A 24,474-nucleotide genomic window follows, 5' to 3' on the forward strand; every position below is an offset into this window, starting at 1 on the left:
CTTCAAAGACACGAGATCAGACAATACAGAAAGAAAATTCACTTTGGCCTGAAATTTAGCATACAGGTTTTCAGCAGATGAAAAGCTTCTCCTTTCAAATACAATTTAAAACCTGATTAGCTATTTCTTCAAAGTCATTGAGAAATAAAAAAAAAAAACCACGAAAAACAAACAAACAAACAAAAGATACATAAAAGTAAGTTCATTGCCATGATTACTACTGCCTGTGTGACAGAATTCAATCATTAAAATACTTGATTATTACATTAGACATAAGGTTTAAATCTTCTTGGAGATGTTGCTAGAAATGAAACATCCTGTTTGATGTCTGAGTTTGAAACATAACAGAAGTACACATTATTCTTTGAATAATAATTTTCACTAAATATATTCTGTTTTGTATCCTAAAGTTATCATTCACTAACTTGGTCAAAAAGCAGTACTTTTAAGGAAAAGTTTCAATCATTAGGTTTTGAAAATTGTTGTTTACACCAGCATACATATGCATGAAATACTATTTATGTACAATAAGCCACTGTATTGTTTCTTCATGGCCAGGTTTTGGTAACAGTGGGGCTACAGGGGTAGCTTCTGTGAGAAGCTGCCAGAATCTTCCCCTGTGCCTGACAGAGCCAATGCAGCCAGCTCCAAGACGGACCCGTTGCTGGCCAAGGCTGAGCCCATCAGTGATGGTGGTAGCACCTCTGGGATAAATACAGTTAAGAAGGGGAAAAAGTTACAGCACAGGAGCAACAACAGCTGGAGACAGGAGTGAGAATATGTGGGAGAAACAGCTCTGCAGACACCAAGGTCAGCGAAGAAATAGGGGAGGAGGTGCTTTAGGCACTGAAGCAGAGATTCCCCTGCAGCCTGTGGAGGACCTCACATCAGAGCAGGGGGATGCCCAAAGGAGGTTGTGATCCCATAGGAAGCCCACGCTGGAGCAGGTCTGCTGGCAGAACTTGAGATGCTACAGGGGACCTACACTGGAGCAGTCTGTTCCTGAAGGACTACATCCCATGGAAGGGACCCATGCTGGTGCAGTCTGTTCCTGAAGGACTGCACCAACGGAAGAGTCCCATGCTGGAACAGTTCATGAACTGCTGCCTCTGTGAAGAACCCATGCTGGAGAAGTTCGTGGACTGTCTCCAGAGGGAGGGACCCCATGCTGAAGAAGGGGAAGAGTGTGAGGAGTCCTCCCCTGAGGAGGAAGGAGTGACAGAGACACCCTGTAATAAACTGACCACAACCCTCATTTCCTGTCCCCGTGTAACACTGGGGGGAGGAGGCAGAGAAATTCAGGACTGAAACTGAGCTCAGGAAGAAGGGAGTGGTGGGCTTTGGTGGGCATCTGGCATCTAGCCAGAGTCAACCCACCACAGCTACAGACACTGAAACACATTTAAGAGATGACAGTATTGGAGACAGCTATCAAAGGTGGAAATGACAAGGGCTGTTTCAGCTATGTGGGGAGTAGGGAATCCCAATCCCTGTGCTGTTTCTAGCATGTGAATCTGCAGACATCAACTGGGTGGACTGAATCTTCCCATCTGACAGGCAGCTGAGTGGATTTCCCCAGCTCTTCTGTTTGTCACTAAAGTATGGGATGAAAATTGTAGGCAGAATTTCACACCTCTCAAGCATAAAATGACAAGGGTGTGTATGTATGATTCTGTAAAACAGATAACTATTTACACTGGTTTAATCAAATTCATAGAGGACTTCAGACCCGATGCTGAAAATGGAAAAATTCTCCATACCACCTGGTTCATATGGTTCTGGAGACAGCAAATGTCCTTGTGTACCCTTCTCTCATCCCTTGGAGGCTTTTAGACTTGTGGGCACAGTGCCGGTTCAGTCAGGGATAGAGGCAGCAGCAGCAAACATTACTCAAAAGCTCAAGGAAAACTAAAGGCAAAAAAAAACCACTCATAAAATTTGCTTTCCCCACGTCACCTGCAGGAAAAGACCCAACCAGACCCCAAATGCAGCAAAACAAGAGGTTTGTTGCATTCATGTCTTGTACCTTGTGCTGACTTTTCCTGTCTGCTATTTAAGATACTATCCACTGCAAGGGGATCATAACCTTGATTTAAGCCCTTTACTGTGGCACGTTGTGTTAAAAATAAAAGAGATGTGGAGCTAATTTTTTGGTACACATGGCTTTCCAAAAAAGGAATTCAATGACATAAATGACCAGATTGCTGGTTAATTGTTAAAATTTCCAAAACATAAACATCAATCAAGCTCTTATTCCAACCACAAATTATTTACATGAGGAATGAGATCCTCTGCAAGAAGAATTAAATCAAGAGCTTGTGAGAGTCTTTCCCATAGTTTGGAATGGTGCACACACCAAAAAAAAAAAAAAAAAGACAAGAAGCGCTTGTGAAGATAATAAAAAACAAATTTTCCAAGCAAGAAAAATATTATTAACATGGCTATTTTTTAGTCAGTGGTGATGAGTCCATGAAAACAATCTTCTTTTGGGGGCTAAACTACAGAACATGACCAGAAGATAAAGTCTTACATGACTATTATTTTTTAAGGTAAAGTGGCCTTCAGATTAAGAATCACAGAACTTACTCACTAAAACCAAGCCACAAAAAATCTTAACTTGGATGTCCTGCAAACTCAAACTAAACGTAACATTAATTGAGTGAAGTCCCTAAAATACAAAATGTTAAACCAACTGCAAGAAGCCACAATGAGGAAAATGCATTATATTAACTGACTGACTGTAGCACCTAGAAGTCAAAGTAAATTCAGCCTGGAAGGAAACAGGATGAAATTAGACAAAAATAGGAATAACCTGAAGTGACACAGCAACTTATAAAGAAAAGCCTATCAGAGAAGGCTTTACATGTCAGACATAATACAAAGGTTTGTTAATGGTGAGAATGCAAGAATGTTATTATACAGAACAATAGGATGTGCACTACTGAACTGACTCGAAATTCACGGAAAGCCATGACTTGAAAGCACTTGTTAATAATCAGTCTGGTTCCTACTGAACCAGATGAAAAAGCTCAACAAGGAAAATAAAAGGCCCATATACATGACAGTAACCAGTACTTGTCTGTGAAGAACTTAAATGAAGTAAAACAGATTTTGAAATCAAAACTGTTTTGGAATTTTCTATTTTAATGTGAAACAAACTTTTCAGCAAGAAAGTTGTTGGACTGGAGCACAGGAATACACAGGAGGAGAAAGCCCTCACATGCTATTGAACAGAGGGCATAACATAATGTATTATTTTAAAAATATACAGAATCATAGAATCATAGAATAGTTAGGGCTGGAAAGGACCTTAAGATCATCAAGTTCCAACCCCCTGCCATGGGTAGGGACACCTCACACTAAACCATATCACCCAAGGCCTTGTCCAACCTGGCCTTGAACACTGCCAGGGATGGAGCATTCACAACCTCCCTGGGCAACCTATTCCAGTGCCTCACCACCCTAACAGGAAAGAATTTCCTCCTTATATCCAATCTAAACTTCCCCTGTTTAAGTTTGAACCCGTTACCCCTTGTCCTATCACTACAGTCCCTAATGAAGAGTCCCTCCCCAGCATCCCTATAGGCCCCCTTCAGATACTGGAAGGCTGCTAGGAGGTCTCCACACAGCCTTCTCTTCTCCAGGCTGAACAGCCCAAACTTCCTCAGCCTGTCTTCATACGGGAGGTGCTCCAGTCCCCTGATCATCCTCGTGGCCCTTCTCTGGACTTGTTCCAACAGTTCCATGTCCTTTTTATTTTGAGGACACCAGAACTGCACACAATACTCCACCTGAGGTCTCAGAGAGGGGAGTAGAGGGGCAGGATCAACTCCTTCGACCTGCTGGTCACGCTCCTTTTGATGCAGCCCAGGATACGGTTGGCTTTCTGTGCTGCGAGTGCACACTGAAGCCGGCTCATGTTCATTTTCTCATCAACCAGCACCCCTAAGTCCTTCTCCGCAGGGCTGCTCTGAATCTCTTCTTTGCCCAACCTGTAGCTGTGCCTGGGATTGCTCCGACCCAGCTGCAGGACCTTGCACTTGGCATGGTTCAACTTCATGAGGTTGGCATCAGCCCACCTCACAAGCGTGTCAAGGTCCCTCTGGATGGCATTCCTTCCCTCCAGCGTATCAACTGAACCACATAGCCTGGTGTCATCCACAAACTTGCTGAGGGCACACTCAATCCCACTGTCCATGTCAGCAATGAAGATGTTAAACAAGACGGGTCCCAACACCGATCCCTGAGGAACACCACTCGTTACTGGCCTCCAGCCGGACATTGAGCCATTGACCACAACTCTTTGTGTGCGGCCATCCAGCCAGTTCTTTATCCACCGAGTGGTCCATCCATCAAACTGATATCTCTACAATTTAGAGACAAGGATATTGTGTGGGACAGTGTCGAACGCTTTACACAGGTCCAGGTAGATGACATCAACTGCTCTGTCCCGGTCCATCAGTTCTGTAGCCCCATCATAGAAGGCCACCAAATTGGTCAGGCAGGATTTCCCCTTAGTGAAGCCATGCTTCACTAAGAAGTGAAGAAAAAGGATTTTGAGCCTATCCTAGATATTTTAAATAAGAAAGAACACAGCCACAAAAAAAAAAAAAAAAAATCCTGTTGTCAAAATATGGTGCTGGGTTCCACATGGGCCTCAGTGTATTTATTTCAAGAACATATTCAACCATAAGGATCATCGATAGTTAATTGATCAATTAAACACCAGGTTTCTGGAGTTTAATGAGTAGAAATATCTTGTAGAATGCTTATTTTTGGTGGTTTTAATATAAAGAAAATAGGTGCTGAAAGTACTGAAAGAGGCATGGAGACTTGTAAGAGGAGAAATAAATACGGATCTGGGAAGTGAAACTGAAACGAAAAACTAGGACCAAATAAAGGATATGAACTCTCACAAGATAATAAGGACTGAAGAAAACAGAATAGAAGAACTTAAAAGGGAAAGCTGTATTCAAAACTGTCAAAAAGCCTAATCCATTATTTGGAAAGAAGAAACAGAAGACAGGTTGAGAATACAAAAGAATGGAGGTTTTTATCGCTGGACAATGACATCCAAGTCTATAATAACTAAATATTAAGAAATAGAGATGAACATCTGATCTTTTGAGGATCTTTTAGAATTTATGGTATTTATGAAAATACTGGCAGTGACAATACCTTATATGCTATAGTGAACATCAGGGCCCAAAAATAATAAAAGCTGCAGCTCTGAACTAGAAATTATTTCATATATGAAATACATATGCTTTCCTATGCATATCTATACTTTTCATTTTTCATATGCAAGTTTTGCTTCATTCTACCCTATAACAAATATAACAACGTTAGTGGGACACAGACAACAAACAAGAAATTTCTTAGAGCAACAAACATCAAATATTCATTGCCTTGTTTCTAACAGTCAAGCTCACAAGTGTGCCACTCCAGTTAATGAGACAGATATGTGGTGTGTGTATATTTATATATACACACATAAAAGATACAAATTTCAAGGAGCGTTAATACTGAATGAGACTATCTTGCTAACCTTGTTGGGGGGCATGAGTTTTAAGTATTTTTATGTGCATCTCTGCCCTTCTTTGCCCTCTAATACCTTTTTGTGGCTACTACAACACACTGACCACATGGAAAATTGTGTTAAAAATATAGTTGTGTTCTCATTTAAAAAGAATGCGAAAATGAAAACCACACAGGTATTGCATTACTGAATCATCCTCAACCAAGATCAAAACCAAGTACTGAGAATACAAACACAAATGTTTCTGCAGCCGTAGCTTAACAGCATGCAATTCAGTACACTGCAATCCAGCCCAAACCTCCCATGAAGCAAGTGGATTATGAACAATACTTACTATCATCAGTGACCAGTATTACAGAGGCCTTATATTCTTGAATTACAAGTTACAAATGTTACTGTGGTATTCACAGCATTCCCATTAGCTAATGTTGAGAATACCATGTATATCACAGCAATGCTAGTTATTTGTAAAAGGTAAAGGAAAGATTTTATAATCGCAGCATGACTAGACATGTATTGACAAGAATGCCCTGGCTAACACTACAGTATGAGGGTGAACAAACTTCAATACAACATAAACTACCTCTGAAAGGGTTAACACTTTAAAATGTGTTAAGAAATGGCTAAGCTATATTTTTTTTTTTATAAATTCATACACTTCTGATAATCCTGGCTTCCTAGGGAAAATACTGCAAGTATTGGCACTCTTCAGTTGGAGATTTCAAGCTCTATTTTGTTAGATTGCCATTCAAACCAATTCAACAGCCACAAAAAATCAGCATCACTACAGACCTTCTGATGTGTGCCTACACCACTTATCTAGAGTCACAGCTGCACTCAATACGGTTATAGATCTTGTTTATAACCCAGTGTTGAAGAACCCTCATCTTTAATTTATCTGACTGTGTGTATTTCAGTATACAATGTCTGATACGTGTAATTATTCACTATTAGGATGAAAGTTGCAGTCCTGCTGCAGTATGTAGTACTGAAATTCTTCAGCAGAAATGGAGGAGCCGGGTGATGTATTATTCACTTCACAGACCATCACAGTTCATCAAGTAAATATATATAAAGTCTGAGTCATTTTTTAGACTTTCATAAACATGTATTATTCAGACTGAAAAGAATGGACCCATCTTACTTTCAACACACTCTTGGAGAATAATGAGAGCTTGTAACCTGTTGTAGCTGGCTAATGTGTGTATTGGATTACACTGCATTAAAATGATCAAATATTTCATTTGATTTCTTAATTAAAAATACGAAGAGAAAAATATCGATCAGATGCTGCAAACTGCCAAGCTCAATGTGATTTATAAGGATGTTAAATTAAAAGAACCACAAAAATCTTTGGCAGACAACAACCAGAATTTTCTTCAATTTCTTTTGGACTCAATCTATCTATGCTGAATTTCAGCTCAGATTTTTTTCAGTGAGAGATATCTATGAAGACCATGGTGTAATGTTTATAGTGAGAACTTATCACTTCAGTGATGATATTTAATTGTAAAGAAAAAGAAACAAAAGCACAGACAATGTAGCCATATGGACCCCTTTTGTTTTTTTCCTCTTGCTAGTGGAGATGACAAGATGGATTTAAAGAGTGGATTACCTCTTTTAGAAAAAAAGTACAGAAGGGAATCACTGACATTTAGAAACCCTGCAGCAAAAAAACAGTATTTACATGTTGTGGCACCTTAATTAAAATACTGGGAGAATTTTTCAACCCCCTCCATCTCACTTCAAAACTAAAATAAAAAGCCCTAAACAGGGCAGTGTCCCAAGGCTCACAGACACTGCTTCAATTTTATTATACCTCTGAATGTTAGGAGTTTTCATTTTGTTAACTAGATTACAACCTGGTTTGAGGAAATTTAAGGACTACCTTCCCATAGACTCTTAATAAGTATTTTCTGCCTGACATGTCAAGACATAAAAGCACTTCTTATTGATATTTACAATTGAGATGGATACTACATCACTGAAGCAATACAAGCTTCATGTCTATGAGTTTCAGAACTAGTTTTTAAAGCCAAATAACCAAAATGGACAGGTTAAATTTGGAATGGACTCACTCCAACCAGATCTATTGTACCCATAATACTGCAGAGGTGATTGGTATGTCTGATGCTGAAGGCTGGGCCATATAAAGTCTTTTGAGGCAAACAGACTTTGCTGCTTCCAAGAATTCATTTTGACAAATACACAAACAAAATGGCAATATAGGGACATAACTGTATGTTTGATCTTCATTTTATCTTTTGCTGCTGCTGCTGTTGTAGCTATGACTATTTTACTTGGACTGTACTATTATTTATGAAGTTTTGATTAACGTCTTGAGTTCCATTTTGTTGGAAAAATGAAAAAAACTCAGTTTCCTTTCCTTTCTTTTATGTATTAACTGTAGATACAAGCACCGCAGCCTAGCTCTTTTTGCGTCATAGCTTTACTAGAGAAGGGTATCACTGCTTTTGCTCTAGGGGCTTCCTCACAAGCGTTCTTCCCGAAGCTGCAGATGTGATCGACATTTCAGATGCCATATTTATGAGTCTTTCTTTACATTACATTTAACACTATTCATACAAGCCATTACCTGAATGCTTCTTTCTGAGAAGGGCTCCTCTTGGGACTAGACTTATTAGTGAAGTTGGGAACTGCATTTCCATAACCGTTCCTTTCATTGACTGAAGCTAATTTATACAGCTATTGGCTGAGATCATTTGACACACACAAAAAAAGGTTTGGTTGTTATCAAGAGGTACTAAATATTACAATAATACTCTAGAGATTTACCAAGAGGAGGTTAGAGAGGGCATTGGATTTGTTTTTCTGGATTTCTATTTGCACTTAAGTAAATTTTAGATTTAATAAATTATTCTTAAGGGCAAAAGGAAAACAGCTTTATTTAAAGCTGTAGAGTTGCAAAAGAGCACACAAGCAATTCTGCTAATGACCACAGTTTATGATGATTTTGAGCAGATGACATTCAATTTGGACAATTTTTTTGCTTTTTAAGATAGATATTACACAAGTAAACCATTTTCTGTTTTCTTCAGAAGAGCAGAGAACAACAAAAGGGCATCAATAAGATGTGCTTCTTTACCACATCCACCATAAAAGTGAGGGGATGAGGTATAAGCAGGCCAACATAATAAATTACAGAAAGCCCACAAAACAAAAGCTTGGGTTTATACAGCAGAGTCATCTGGAGTAGTTGTGTGAGGTATTGTGTGAGTGTGACTGTGAAGGTCTGCAAGAGCTTAAAGTTCAACTGCTTGGTCTGCTCTTTGTAAGTGGGCTTTGCAGCTCCAGCTGAGTTCTGAGTGGCTCGGTGTAACTACACAGCGAGCAGTACCCAAACCAGCTCAGATACACCTGCATGAGCTACAGTGGTAGACACAGACCTAGGAGGATCATGTGGGCATTCCAGATGTTGTTTCTTTCTTACATGGAAACCAAGTACAGCCCAGAAGTGCCAAGTACAGCTAAGAAGCCCCCATATCTTTATATCTCCCTTCATTTCCTTAGAAAGACAAATTCCAAATTAAGTCACCTACTTTGATAAGGCAAAAGCCCTTTGTTTTGTAGTGTTAAGAATCCAGAAGCACCTACAAATTTCCTTAATCAAGCAGGCAAGGGACGGAGATAGGAGGAACAGAGGGTCAGCGCACATCTTGCTGCTCTGCCATCCCTGTGTGATAGCTTGTCCTCCCACCCCACCAATCTCAGATATTGATGAACAGGAAGCAAATTACCAAGCATCATCCAACCCTCAAGCTATTCCACATATAAATGTGACTATTAGGGCATACCAGTTCCAATTCATTCAGTAGTCAGCAGAGAGGAATTTTTCATGGCTATCTTGCAAGAGGAAGCAGAAGAACCAATATGAACTTCATCTAGCACTTAGCTGAGGTGAAAGCGGACCAGTAAAAAATTTTAATGAGGATACTGTACCTAATGTAACTGGATCTGGATTCACTGGACTCTGCTGTCTGGAATGACTACTGCTGCTGTTACCGCTTTTTTTTAAATCTTCTGCATCACTGTACCGCCGTATCCAGTAATTGAGCTCCTCACGATCTGCTTCTTGACATCGCCGTAGTACAGTAAGAGATCGCCTAGTTTTTTCCACCATGTCCATTATACAGTTTAACAGCTATTTGCAGCAGTGGATGGAGCAGATAGACACACACACAAAAAAAAAAAAGAATACTTTATTCATAAATTGACAGAGAAATACAGAAAACTAACGTGCTGAGTGCCTGGGGTTTAATAATGGAGTCTACCCCTGTTGTCTCAAATACAGCTGAAAAATTTCAGTCTTGTTTTTAAGAATGGCAATCATTTCATGGTAATCGTAAACTGTACAGGTAGGGATTTCTGAGGGAAAGGGCACAGACAGGGAGAAAAAGACTAAACAGACTGCAGTCCCACTAGTGTCACATGGCTCAAGAGAGGCCAGGAGATCTGGTCCAAAAGTCATGCCAGAACTAATAAATTCAAAGAACAAATCCGATGTGCCCCAGATCCAGGGTTTATAGAGCAGAATCCATTCCCTATTTGGCAGCCTGTAATAATTAGGGTACTGCAGGAAGCACTTAACAGCAAGGCCTGGTATGACCTACCTAATGGGGAACAGCGAGACCTCTGATCTAATCACCAACGCTTTCAAAACACACACTGGAATTCAGATTTGTTTTAAAAGAAAAAAATAAATAAATCCTTTCTTAGAAGTGCTCCTTTCAGACAATTATATATAAAAGTACATTCAGCCCTTACATGGTCAAGGTGTTTCCACTCTTCCGCCCATTCTCTGTCTGTTAGCCTGTGATCAATCATTTCTTCTTGACGTGTGCCATGCAACCCTGCCAAAAAGGAGCAAACCATGTTTACAATGTTGGAAGTCCTCTAGGGAGCTAAAAAAAAAAGAGCCAATCAGACGAACATATGACATATTACCTGGTCTAGCACCAGGAATGCTACCACAAAAATAAACGGATGCTTAAAAACTTCGCTCTAAGTTCTTTTTTAGCACTTATCCCAACACAAGACGCTACCATTTTACTCAATTTAATGTGTTCAATTCTGCAGGTTCTGTAGGTTGCAAGATGACCTTTCAGGAATGGACATACGCCTTTCTGATTATATACTATTTTAATATATACATAGCATAAAATACAACATATAACTTTTCTCTTGCACTACTTGAAGAAGTCAGCAAGACAATTGTTTGGTAACTCGGCATACTGAATATTAGCTGCTCTTCAGAGTTGAAAAATATTACTATAAACTCAGTGTTATTTCACTAAATGCAGTAATTACTACCATGTCAACAGAGCATCACTAAGGGTTCATCCCTTCACAGATGTTTAAACAACATGTGGTTAAAATGTAGCACATATATCAGAACAGCTGACAACATGATACAACCAAGCCAGTATTTATTATCAACACTCAAGAGGAACCGACACTTGTTCTTTGTTTAGCCTCCTATATACAGATGCTGAATATTTGTAAATGTTCTTCTTATCTTGAAGATCTGTTTAAAACCAAGAAGAATAGTAAGTGCAGATGCTAAGCAAGCCAGGCAAATGCAAGAGCATCAGACATCCCATTAAACCAAAATGTGTTGCTATGTGTAGGTGGTGCTTCTGCCATTTGCATCCCCTGCAGACACCCCCATGTTGCACCGCACTTTTGAGATGTCACACACAAAACACTCTCTAAAGGCTAGTAACCTTCCTCTAGCCTAAGCTGAAATCAAGCTACATCAATGTTATTATTAAAGTCTCTACCTATCCTTGCCTGTCAGACACCTGAGTGTCCATGTCACCTACGCAGCTGTGAAAGTAGAGTTCCTCCTCCTTCTGTCTTGCTCTAGAGTGTAGCAAAGACACAATTCAATCTACTTTTACAAATATAAGTTTGAAATAAGGCCATTAGAAGCAGCTAGATGGACAAACAGCTATAAAGGCTACATCTGAATGGCAGTTATTATTTAACCAGAAAGAAAAAAAAAAAAAAAGCTCTGTCCACAATACAGAATATGACTGCAAGGAAAAAAGAAATCTAAAAAAAAAAACCAATGCAGAAAATCAACATGCCTTACCCATAGGTCTGTTTCTGTCCCTGAGGTCCCTGTGGTTAGGGTGTCTGTATGAGTCCCTGTAGTGGTGGGCAATGGCCATATCATCCAAACGATAATGCTGAGGTGGAGGTGGGGTGGGATGAGGCAGACCATTGGGCTGATAAGATAAGCCATTATTTGGACTGTACCGCTGGCCTGGGCTAATAGTGCAGGGCCGCTTGCTTGGATGCTCTGAGTGCAAAGGCTCTCTGTCAAAGCCATTTTCTTTGGTTCTGAAAAACAAAGCAAAGGAATGTTAATTCATGAGCAGAGCTGCTCAGGAACATGCACCCCTACCTACACATGCAGCTCTTCAGGAACTAAAGCTTGTTCTTTCACTTTGCTTCATGTGTGTGTGTTACAGAACATTTCATACTGCTGCTCATTCAAAGTATACACAGGACATAATCACCTTCTCTAACTATCTGTGTAGTGTGAGAAATACTAGCAGTGTGAGCCTTCCAGTGGAGTGGCTTGAAGAGCTGGGCTAGAAGGCGAGCAGCCTTCACTGAAATCACCAGCTGATGGGATGGATACACACATAATTGAAGAGCTGAAACAATCAACTGAAACATGAAACTAGAGGCTGAGAAATCTCTACTTTCAGGAGTCCTATAGCATGTAGTAATTAGGGGTAATTTGCAGTTAAAGAAGGTAGGAGGTTTTTTTCAACAGGATAGCATACAGTCTTAAGGTAGTTTCACTGTGCTGAAGCTCAGCTATATGCAATGCCAGATGAGCTCCCATAAAGATCTGTGTCACACCAAGACTTTGGGTGAGAATGATTGTAGATAATGAGAAATGCTTTCTTCAGAGATTTTTGTACCATCTGGGTTATTTCAGTCAAAGGTGCTGTGACTGTCATTAATTTTGCAGGAAGATGTGGTTAGACTCAAGTCCTCAGTAACATTCAAGATTTCCCACTCCATTACTCTCAGACAGGGGTTTAATGCTCAGGCAACTTTGAAGAGTTGTAAGGGAGAGGGGCAGTTTTTTATGCTACTGCTACTTGTTAGTACAATTCAAAATCAGCTATTTCAAAAGTCTCTACTCTGCACCTCTGCCTGAGAACCTGGGCCTCACACTGAACTGATTTTCCATTAAAATAAAAAACAATAGGTTAGAGTTACTTCAAAAGGTTCACAACTCTTTTTAGGGAAGCTTCATTTCAATAAAGTATTGTTTTTTTAATCACTGGAATAAACTAAAGCTACAAAACATTACTTTAAACAGAAATGTTATTAGATATAAATATTTCAAACTGTTGAGGTTGCATCTCTCCCTACAAAAACCTTTATTAAACAGCTGATATATTCTAGTCTATTTTGAAGAGAACTTTCTCCTCCATGATTTACAGAAGACATAATACATCTTCCTAGTAATAACACAATTTTTTGTCACTTTGACAGGAAGGTATATTTGAGCCAATTTTCTTGTTTGCCTGCTGCTAAAACCAACTGCCCTTCAACAAAACCTCCCCCACAAACCAACCAGCCTTGAGGGACTGTTTGTGGAGAAATACTCAATGCATTAATTGTTGCCCCTCAGCAGGTTCTCCTTGAATGTCAATGAGAGGAAGGATAAAACCAAATCTTTACCAATGTCCACTGGGAAGAAGGATCAAAGGGAAATCTTGCAATTACAATCAGGAAATTAAAAGATAAGTTGCACTGTTTTCAGAACGAACAGAGTTTTCAGGGATCTCACCACAATCACTAATACCAGAGAAGCTGCAGGTAAATATATTTTTTTTTATACCTTAACTTGGCAAAGATGGAAGAATCTTTCACCAATAAAGCAAGGACAGCTGTTCTAATTCTGGACAGAGACATAAAAGACATACTTTGTTCAAGTATGTACCTTGTTATAAAGCAAATGCAGAATGCTGTGAAAACTCCTAATCAGGAAAACCTGAAGACCATCACAGATTTTTAATGACACACAATGGAACTGCTTGCAATAACTCCCAATGGCTAGTGATGTTTTTGATGGCTCTCAAAGACAAGTTTTGCATTTAGCTGCTGGTGTTTTCTTTGCACATATCTACTCAAGCTCAATGTCCAGATCTTTCAATTGCAAAATATTATGCAAGCAAAGAATGGATTTTCCTTTATGTACAAGCCAAGCTATTCATTTGCCAAAGTTCTTTATTATTATAATTAGAATGTTCTCTAAAATGGGGATGGTGGTAGTCAGAAACTGTATGGAATTAAATAATTTTATTGACCTTTTTTTTTGATCACTGAATGTAGGAAAAGCAACCCAGAAAAATGTGGCCAGTAGGAATCCAGTTTTCCTTTTCTGCTCTAAGGTTATGATGTTTAAATAATCTATTTTCATACAAATGCACATATTTGCAAATTACTGTACAGGTACTTCTGTGGTTTTCTTAGGAATGCTTTGTATTTAATTACCTTAACTAGAATGCAATGCATCAGCTTGGACAACACGTCAGCATATCCATTTTTGTCTAGAACCCTGAGTTTAACGCACATAAAAATTAACATTACCATTGAAAACACTTTTTTTTTTTTTTTTTTTTTGGCTGTTATGCTGTGTAACAGCTGTCAGGTCTTTTCTGGGTGTTAAAACCCTAACTCTAGAATTTGTTGTTACATTTTCTGCATAGACTAAATAAACAACATATCAGAATACCAAAATGAAGACTTCACATTCAGTATTTTTGCGTTTCTGGCTGTATGAAAGATATTAAAAGGTATTAACTTCCAAAGTCTCATCAGAACAAGACTCACTGGCAAATTTACTGTATCTGAATATACTGAATATAGTGATAAAAGACTGAAGAGTGACATAATTCAGTTGCCCTGACCTCAACCTAATGTTCTGCTTCTCACCCCAACTCCCAGGACACCATCATTTCACCAGGTGCCTGAGGAAAGCACTCCCGTTTCACAGCAACTGAGAGACTCATGCAAGTACTAGTTCCAAATCCAAACCCACCACAATTTTAATCTGATTTTTATCTGATCCATCTGATTTTACAAAGCAACAGTAAGCTCTAAAGATGAAATAACACTGAATGTGTAAGCAAGCATGACACATTTTCTTGTTTTAATTTTTCTTGCTCCTGTTGGTCACATTTTCCTTCATGTGCACATAAATGGATGCTATCCTTTGGAAAATTGGCCTTATGATAAAGTTGGGGTCCCTCAGATACAAACATGCAAGGGGTTATTTTACTTTGAGCCATGATTCACTCAGATTAAAGATAGCAGAATAGATGCTGGTCATCAGTCTGTACCCTTTAAGAGACCTTACGTTGTTTGTAAGTTATCATTTCAGTTTTAAATTATTTCAACTTATGGATCATTTTCTGGGTAGGAAATCTGACCATGCAAAACTGCCTTGGCTGGGAAACTAAGTATTACGCCAATTTCAAATAACACTGAAGTTAGATTGCAAGGAGAGAAAGCTATTTGTGTGAGATGCTTTGATTTAGATTATACTCCTACCAATACAGTTTTGATGACAAAAGAAGTGATAAACTTATTTTGTTTATAATACTGTGTTATAGAAAAGATTAATATTCCTTGCTAACAGTTCATATTAGGAAAATTATTTTAAAATTTCTCATAAATACACATGGCTTACAAGGAGCACAGCTGTAAGAGCTGTGAGCATCTTTCACCTTACTGAGATGTGGAGGAGCTTCGTCAAGTAAGATGAATCACCTAACAGAACTATCAAAGTCAATCTCTGTGCCCAAGTACCTTCAACACAAATTCCTTATCAGGGGTGTCAAGGGTACAGCAAGCACAGCAGTACTTTCTCACAGAACAATCATGACCATTTTTGTTTTCTTCTCACTCAAAATTAGAGCTACTCTAACAGATTTTTTTGCAGTCATATATTCACTTTATATGCAGCTGTCATAAATGTAGAGTCACTGTGGTATGACACACATACAGCCCTTTCCAACAAGCTCAAGGGATGACTAATTAGCAAAAAGTCTTTTGTGGTTAATGTATTTTAAATCATGTTATTTATAACCAAGCATTCATTCACCAAACAAAAACTCACATTGGTCCAAGTTCTTTTGCTTTACTATGGTAGAATGTAAACTCCAAAAGTTGTAAACAAAATAGAGTGAACACTTTGTTCATGACATGTCATGAACAAATTACCAAAATGTGTTGTCTCCTCAGGTGTCAGTTTTTCTCTCTTGCAGTGACTGATGGTTCCCAGTGTTATTACAGAAACAGATTGATCTTTTTAATGAGCTAGTTTAATAGACTCCAAAATCTCACCGTGGCTGCTCATCCGTGTCAGACCATATGCACCAAGAAAACATTCAGTAAAACACGAAGCTCTGCTGTCAGACTGCTCTATAAAACCTCACATACAGTAGACTTGGATATGCAGATAAATAACCAGAATTGGAAAATGCATATGCAAAAAAGGGTTGGAAATTATAAGCAGGAAATAATTCCTGCATGTGGATTTTCTTTGACAAAAAATTACAAGGTGGATGTGGTTATGTGCAACACACAGGTTCCACTTACTTTGCCTAATTCTTTACTGTATTTTCACCTCTATTGGAATCAATGGTATGCAGTTACCCGTGCCCAAAAGAAAAATGTAAATATGGAAGAATGTGTCTATATATGATATACCTATATCACATACACATTATATACAACGTGTGCATATACCATATCCCTTGAGAAGTGAAAAAGACATCACAATTTAATTTAGTAAGAGACGATATCTCAAAAAAAGAAATTATTACAACTGCCTTGAGTTTCCCTGGAAAGATGTTGCCTTTTAGTAATTTTTCTTCATATTCTAGCAACAAAGTCACAGCAAACTCTCCTTGCAAAGCATGCCTCCTATCTTACGCTGTATTTTTATTAGCATATATGAAAACTACTTATCTAACAAAAGGTATATATATTTCCAGATGTTTCCTTCTGTTCCTCTATAAACAATTAAAAAAATTAATAGTGTAATGAGTATAAATGCAGACAAATATTTGGTTTCAATACTCAGTCTAGGCATGCTTTGACTCTGAGGGCAGTTTTCTGTGGTTGATTTACTTACATTATCCAAATTAAAAGGTATGTAAACTCCCATTCAGTAAATGTAAGAATCTTTCCAATGGGATCTTGTCTTTTTCCTAGATCTGTTGTACAAATGTTCCTGAGTACAAGAGACAACTCCACCAAACTTGGTTCCACCAAAACTAATATAGGGGTTTATGTTTTCCTGCATAGCTTTAATCATAGCGGAGAAGTAGGTATGAATAACCAGAGACAGAATTGTTTGGTACTGCAAAAAAAAACCTTATTTTTTAAGCTCAAGGCACAATTCCAATTGGTGAGCTGGGCAGTCCAGTCTTTCATGACAGCAAAACATGTCCAGATCAAAAAAAGAAAGTTGTTTCTTTCTGGTTTTTCTTTTTTTTTACATGCCTCTTCTCCAGAACTAAGGAGTCTGATTTCAAGCAGCAATCAAGAGAGGCTGCTGGCTGATAGCTCTGGCACCTTAGAAGGTTCTGGCCAGTGGGACACCCTGCATTACAGCCCCATGTCTGGACCTTGGGAATTCAAACACAGGGTCTTACCCACAACACTGGAAGTTAAAATTCAGTTGTGAAGCCAAAGGGGAGAAGAACTGAAGACTCCCTCAGCTGGATGGAGCCCCAGAGAGACTTCAGTTGTGAAGTCAAAGGCACTTCCTCATAAGCAAAGACTTCGAAATTTCAAGAGCACCTACATATTTAACTAAAAAACAAACTCAAAAGAAACACCAAGGACAAAATCCATAAACCAAAGTTAAATCTCTCTAGGTCTAGGGCTCAGTTTTAATTAAAAGATGAAGGCTGATTTTAAAATCCAATATTCTTCTGATCTGCCAGTCTGCTTATGGGCTACTCCTATGTCCTTTTTGCTATAAGACTAACAAGGGGTCTTTTCATTACTAAGTTTTTATACAACTTTATACCTGCACCACCCACCCTCCCCCATGCCACCAGCACTGAAGACACCATAGGTGACACCATACTTACTACAAAATGAAATTCAGCACTGTCAAACCAGGTCTCAATGGGGAAGGGGTGCTATTCCAGAATGTTACAGAAGAAAAAACAAAGGAAATATTTAATTGCTCAGTTTTCCTTTGTGGCCTTATGGGAGAAGCAAGTAATACCACTCTATTAACACAAAAAAGTGAGCTAGGGCTGTCAGGAAGGCATATCCCTCTTCTCCTCTGTAATATCTGTCAGGTAAGACCTCACATTGTAAGGCTTATGTGATAACTTAATGTGTTCTGTCTACTTGTAGGAAAAGCACCTGACTACTGACACTGGACTACAGTATGCTAATATTTAAGTTATTCACAAGATGCACAAGATAATTTAAGAGGCCTTTTTAATAGACATTTAGGTATACTATTCTGCAAAGACTGAGGATATGCAGCAGAACTGCCCCAGGGAGGTAGATTTCAGCTTTGGAAATGTTTCTGCACACAGTAAGAGACTACATGGAAAAAATCTAAAAATTAATCATCTTTCTTGGATACAGTTAGCAGGTTTGTGTTAACATCAATGGCTGATTCAGTTTGGTCTACTTGTCAGGGAAAAATGGTGAAAAGAGCACACAGAAAAGAGCTTATCTGCTGGTATGGAAAGCAGAGTATGGGAAGCTGGCATGTTAATTTTCCCGCTGGTCCCTAGTGATTATTCCAGAACACAATCTAAAGCAAACTAATTTCAAATACTTTCACATTTTTATCTATCTAATGGCTATGTTAATTTTTACTGTTCACTTCTGCTTATGAGAACCTTCAAGTTTTACTGTGAGCATTCAGACTTCTGTTTCTCTTGTATTTTGTGCTACTTGGCCTGTTCCTACACAAAAATGTCATCTGCGCAAAACTGCAAGCCTTCTTGATTTTGCATATCCTCACCTTTTTCATTTAAAAGATAACTAGGATACTTGCCATGCCTTGGGCACGCAGGTAGCGGCATTTGGCAGAATAACATTATAAAAAATTTCCACACTATAAAATCCATGGCAAACTAAACTAAGAAAAATACAGTATTTGGGCCTCCCAAAGGTAAAATGTTTATGCTAGCCAAATGTCTAACTCTGTTATGGGAAGACAGTTAAAATAACCACCAGAGTAATTTGCTTCTAACACTAAACAAAGAACTTTATTCAAATAAGAAAAACTGTTCCACATCCCTAAAGGTACTGTGCTTCAAATACACACACTTGCTTGCCCTGTTTCTGCATAGACTCTATCTCAGCTCAACAAAAAAACAAATTTCAGTGAACGTTTCTCCAGTTTGGAAGAAATTCAATATTGGATACGTGGACATGGGAACATGGCACAGCAGAAGGGAGTCAAAACCCTGACTGCACTCTGGAGCTTGCCTTGTACTTCCCAATACAGAGTGCCTCGCCACTCTCCCCATACTTACTGTTTAGCCCAACAAAACCTCAAATACAAAGGACTTGTATGGATCTGGAGTGATCTGCTGCTCAGGACTTTATGCTGCACAGAAATACTATGCATAAAATAGTAGGGTGCTGGTTGGCCAGTATTGCTTCTGCGTGGATATCCCCAGAGTGTATCCTCAGGTGATTTTGCTGCCTGAATCAGTGTGTGCATATATTACATTTATATACCCAGAGATATATATGTACATGTAAATTTCTTCACTGAAAGGGCTTCTTCACTAACAGGCTGTCCAGGGAAGTGGCTGTGTCACCATCTCGAGGTATTTAAAAGACGTGTAGATGTGATGCTACGGGACATGGAAGTGCTGGGTTAACAGCTGGAATCAATGATCTTAAAGGTCTTTTCCAACCTAAACGATCTGTGATTACATATATATATGTATGTACGTATATAAATGTACCTATACAAAGGGACAAGGGATAATGCTTTTAAACTAAAAGAGGGTAGGTTCAGACCAGATATAAGGAAGAAATTTTTTACAATAAGGGTGATGAAACACTGGCACAAGTCGCCTAGAGAGGTGGTGGATGCCCCAACCCTGGAAACATTCAAGGCAGGTCGGATGTGGCTCTGACAACCCAATCCAGTTGAAGATGTCCCTGCTTACTGCGGGGAAGTTGGACAGGATGACTCTTAAGGAAAGGTCCCTTCCAACCCAATTGTGATTCTGTCCACCCATACACAAAGAGCAGGGTGTGAAAGGCATGGCAGGCCTCACCTGTCTGGAGTTCGCCTCTTCCCGTTTTCGTTCACATCGAGAAGCAGCTCTGAGGAGTCAACAGGTGAGGTGGTGCTGGCATCCAGAAGCAGCTGTTCGTGCTGGGCGAGGTACTGGGCTGGGTTCTGCTTGGCTAGCCTTGCACAGTGCAGCAGCTCCCGCTGCAGCAGGGGCAGATTGGCCTGGAAGAGCATGGCACACATTAAGAGCGTAGCTTGCAGGCAGTTTCAATAGAGATGGAACAAAAAAACAGGAAATCAAAGAAAAGACTGCTCTGAGATGAACCTGTTGCAACCATCCTCCAGTTAGGTTTGTGGTTAGGCAGGCAGCCTCTTTATGGGCTCAGATCACAGCTATGGTTATGTACGCATGGAAGGACGGGAGTTTACTGAAATGGAAAATAAAACTAAATGCTACGAGAAAACCAGGTCTGAGTTTTAAAAACATCAGGTCTGATCTTTAAATCAGGTCTTATCTTTAAAAAGGTAAGAAGTGCTGCCCTGGCAGATTTCATCCCCTTTCTTACAATCCAAACCCTGAGTTCATATGAAGCAGCAGTTCTCAACAAGTAACAAACCTTCAATGTTTGTTTCCTATTCAGACTGCAGTTAGTATTTTGAAATCATTTGAAACCATAGGATCTGTGGCTCTGTAAGTTGCCTCAGTCACTACCCTTCAAGGGCCTTGGGGTGTACGGGATTGCCCTCAGTTTTCCCATTACACTTGCAGTTACACATTAAGATACAGATTACAACAAAATCTCACATTCCAAGCTTCAGCTAATCATCCGGAGGGCTATGACCTTCCTCTTAGCAAGATGTAGCTTGAATTTTTAACCTTCCTCTCAGGGCCCCAGTGGGACTTGGGTCATGAGCTGGAGCGTACCAGGACTCAGACACAGAGAATTGAAAACGCTCATTGATTCCCGGGTGGCAAAATCTGCCAATCTACTGGGGTCATACTTAGTCATACTTCATGCTAGACTGGGACCAAGGTGGAATTGTATGTCCTTCACCTCAGCGTGGACAGATGCACATCCTAGGAAACATCTTCCTTTCTTGCTAGCACACACATACATCAGTGTTAAGATAGTCCAGTAATTTCTGACATACTCACTTGTGCCATAAGGGGATGTGCCCTGACCTCTCTTGCTCCATGCCCAATGCAAAATGACTTGCTGCTGAGGGTCCTCAAGTACTGGATTAAATTTTATGACCTTTAGTAACTAGAGATAAGGCAAAGATCTCCAATGGCCCCCTTTGATTTTGAAATAATTCCCATGGGAAAATATTTCTTAAGTCAATTTTTTTAATGTGTAGGGAACCAAGCACAAAAACCCAGATGTTTTGGAAAGTTTTGAGCACATAATCTTGGTAAATTACTTTGCACTATACAAATGGCAAGTGTTCCAGCACTTGCTTCTGTACTATAGGAGTGGATCCACTAAGCAATAAAAAAAATCAGAATAGGGACAGTACATATGAACCTTTCAACGGAGGAAAAAAAAAACAGCAGCAACTGCTATCACTTATTCATGTTAGGATGGGAAGACAGATGGTTGTGGAACATGAAGTCTTTTCAAACCTCCACAGAACACAAATATTTTGTGAAAGTACCAAAGAAATACCTTCTTTTGGTTCTGTCACATTTTTGTCCATGGCTACTGCATAACAGAGAGAGAGGAGTACTTTTGTGAGCATTGTTTTTCACTTGTTTTAATTTTGTTGTTTTTTAAAAGCTCACAAAGAACCTAAGTCAAGACGCCCAACTACTTGAACTGCCTCATGGAAGAAAAAGATTGGAGAAGTTTAATTATATTTACAAATAAGTTTCTGGGGAAATAATGGGATCAAAGCTACGATTTTAATAGTGGTGTCTAGCTGGAAGTTGTATCATCACATCTCAGCATGCCTGCGAGGTAGAATTGTGAAGTCCCCACTTTGCAGCTGAGTAACAAAGGAAAAAAAACAGCACCTTTTCATCACTGTTGGGGCCTGTTGGCAGACTTCTACATCTGTATATGTGAAAGATACAAACCAGTTTTCAAGCAGAAGCCAGATATATTTAGGTTAGAAAAATACAGATTGCAAACAAACATGATATTACTGGCTTACAGACCACTAAAATGTTGCACTCCAGTGTCCGGAATGTGCCCCTACTCTTGTTTTGGATTGGTAGTGTCTTAGCCTCCTCCATTAATTTCATAATCATACATAGGAAGAGGAGAAAGTGGTTTTTACCCAGACCTGTTTTCCACTTTCAAATGTCCTAACAAGAAAAGAAAACATTATCTCTGCGCCTGCAAAAGAAGCTGCAGCTCCAAAAGGCAGTTTTATCATTTCAGGGCTCACTCCAGGTAATTAGTTAATAATGTTCCATTGTTGGATGTTCCTACTTTCTTTGAAACTTCAGCAAGAGAACTATGTCAGTATTACAATTTAAATTAAAAAGGCTTCATTAGTACAATTAGTCTTTGATGCAAGTTTTTATAATTTCAAGTTTAATAAATTATTCACAGACGTCTTTTTAAAAAAATTTTGACAGATTTCTGCTCAGAGAACCTGTGTAACTCAACATCATCAAATCATATATTGCTACTGATGCTTACAACAAATATGCACAGCACGTTTATTGAAGAACAGAGCGTTGGCAGTACTGAACATGTACACCATGTACCACTTAAATTTAATAGACTAAATCCTGCTTGATATTAATATAGAAAATGTGCACAAAAAGGCTCCCAGCCAGTGAAGGGTTCTGCAGGTGAATGATCTTATCTTCCTCTGAACCAGTACTGGTAGAAAGATGAGCAATTTGATGACTATTTATTATCTGTAATAGATCGGTGCTCCCTGGCGTGAGGCACCGTACAAACACATGGTGAAGAGTAGCTTCTTTCCCAGAATTTTTATTACAGAAGCACAAATATTGGCCTCCGACTGCAACATAGCATTTGGTAGACCTAGCAATCTGTAGTGGATCTAGACCAGACAGGATATACAGCATGCAAAAGGTTTCAAGAAGGTTTGAGTGATTTGCCTATGATCAGGTAACAGATCAAAGCTGGGAACAGAAAACAGGTCTGGCTTGAAGAAAAGTATTTGGGACAGAAGGGACTACAGGGCCCAGGAGTCTCTCTCTTGCCATGGTAATGCTGCAGGACACGGCCAAGATCCTAGCTCGGGTCCTGGGAAGCAATACTGCCAAATTAGCACAGTCTTTAAGGAACTGTCTTAGCTAAATTTAATCCCAGATTGCTTTGGTCTACAATAAATACATATATAAAAATTATACATATATTTGCCGGGTGCTCCAGCAAGAAGTACAGAAAGTTTTCCATCTGGTCCCTGCCTTGTAGACAGCTTGGGTTTTTTCCTGCCACACAGTCAGTAGGCAGCTTGGCTGTGGGAATACAAATCCTTAAAAGTACCTAACTATTGCCTTTGAGCATTCAGTCATATGAGCACATCTCCTTCACCCCTCTTGTCATCAGACAACTACTACTTCTACTTATCTGGGGGTGGAAAACCAGAGTATCTTCTCAGTTCACATCTACCCATACTTACTAAGCTGAACAAGTTGAAAACAAGCAGAATGGGGCTAAAATTACAACCATACACTGCCAGCACCAAGACAAAATGAGCATGTAATGGTACAGAGTCCTTGCGAGACCATCTGGTCTTTGTCCTGCCATGGCGGCTGCAGTAACAGTGCCTTAGGCAAAAATGAGTTAAAGCAGTGGGTGGTGGGAAAGGGTTACAACAGATATCACAGGCTCCTCAGGGGTCTGTAAAAGATGTGGAGGAACTTTCTTTTGAGTGGAGGAGGATAGAAAAAGGAAGACAGGGAAAAACCCACAGCAGTAAACCCTTCACATAAATAATCTCATTAAAGCCACCCTCATTTAAACTTGTTATGAACACACACAGTGCACACTCCTTTTCAATAAACATCTCAAAACAGGAGGAAAAAAAAGATTGTATGACTTGTCCTGGCATTTGTCTATGTACAGCAAACAGTTGCACAGAGGCTTTTTCCGCAAGACTGACATACACGTGTGCGCTTTGCTTTTGAAAACAAACTTGTTTCTTCCATCAGAAAGACTGGTGGTATTTAACCAAGCAAACAAATGGAGTTGTGTATTCTCAAAGAGACAAATTCCTGAATGATAATTAGGAAAGCGGACTCACATGCTGGACATCTTGTGTGCAGATGTCTTTTGGCAAAGCATTCCCTGGCTCACAGCCAGCGCCAGCTTTAATATGTATCTTAAGATCAACTGAAGCGCTGACTATAAAACTAGTAGCTCTGCAGAGGAACGACAGAATTTTCACTTCTTTCCAGAGTGCAAAATGTGCAACTTTTTTTACATTTTTAACAGTATCAGTAACATGCCAGTGATAACATGGATATTTGCAAGAGTTTTTGAGTTAATAAACCCTGGGGTTTTAAGTGAAAATTTTGAATTGGATTTACAATTCCAGGGGGAGGGGAGGGGAATGCGTGTTAAACATCTGCTCCCTTCACCTACATACAGGAGCATCTACCTATGGGGCTGAAGACCTAGGCTAAAGATGAGTAAGATTTTACCTTCATGCT

The 24,474-nt window shown here is 39.3% G+C and overlaps 1 protein-coding gene across 11 annotated transcripts in view; it reads right to left on the bottom strand.

The window, feature by feature from the left end:
* RUNX1T1 (RUNX1 partner transcriptional co-repressor 1) overlaps positions 1-24,474 on the bottom strand; it is a 118,156-nt gene that overhangs the window by 17,651 nt on the left and 76,031 nt on the right. For all 11 annotated transcript variants that reach the window (XM_057402993.1, XM_057402986.1, XM_057402984.1 and 8 more), the window contains 4 exons: positions 19,876-20,057; positions 11,655-11,905; positions 10,325-10,410; positions 9,500-9,701 (listed from right to left, as the gene is read on the bottom strand). In XM_057402993.1, coding sequence (XP_057258976.1) covers positions 9,500-9,701; positions 10,325-10,410; positions 11,655-11,905; positions 19,876-20,057 — 721 coding nt within the window. The remainder of the gene's footprint in view (positions 1-9,499; positions 9,702-10,324; positions 10,411-11,654; positions 11,906-19,875; positions 20,058-24,474) is intronic.

Source organism: Pezoporus wallicus, unplaced genomic scaffold (assembly GCF_028554395.1).
Source record: "Pezoporus wallicus isolate ANWC-B61680 ecotype Strahan unplaced genomic scaffold, APGP_CSIRO_Pwel_v1 contig_2456, whole genome shotgun sequence".
Classification (NCBI taxonomy): Eukaryota; Metazoa; Chordata; class Aves; order Psittaciformes; family Psittacidae; genus Pezoporus; species Pezoporus wallicus.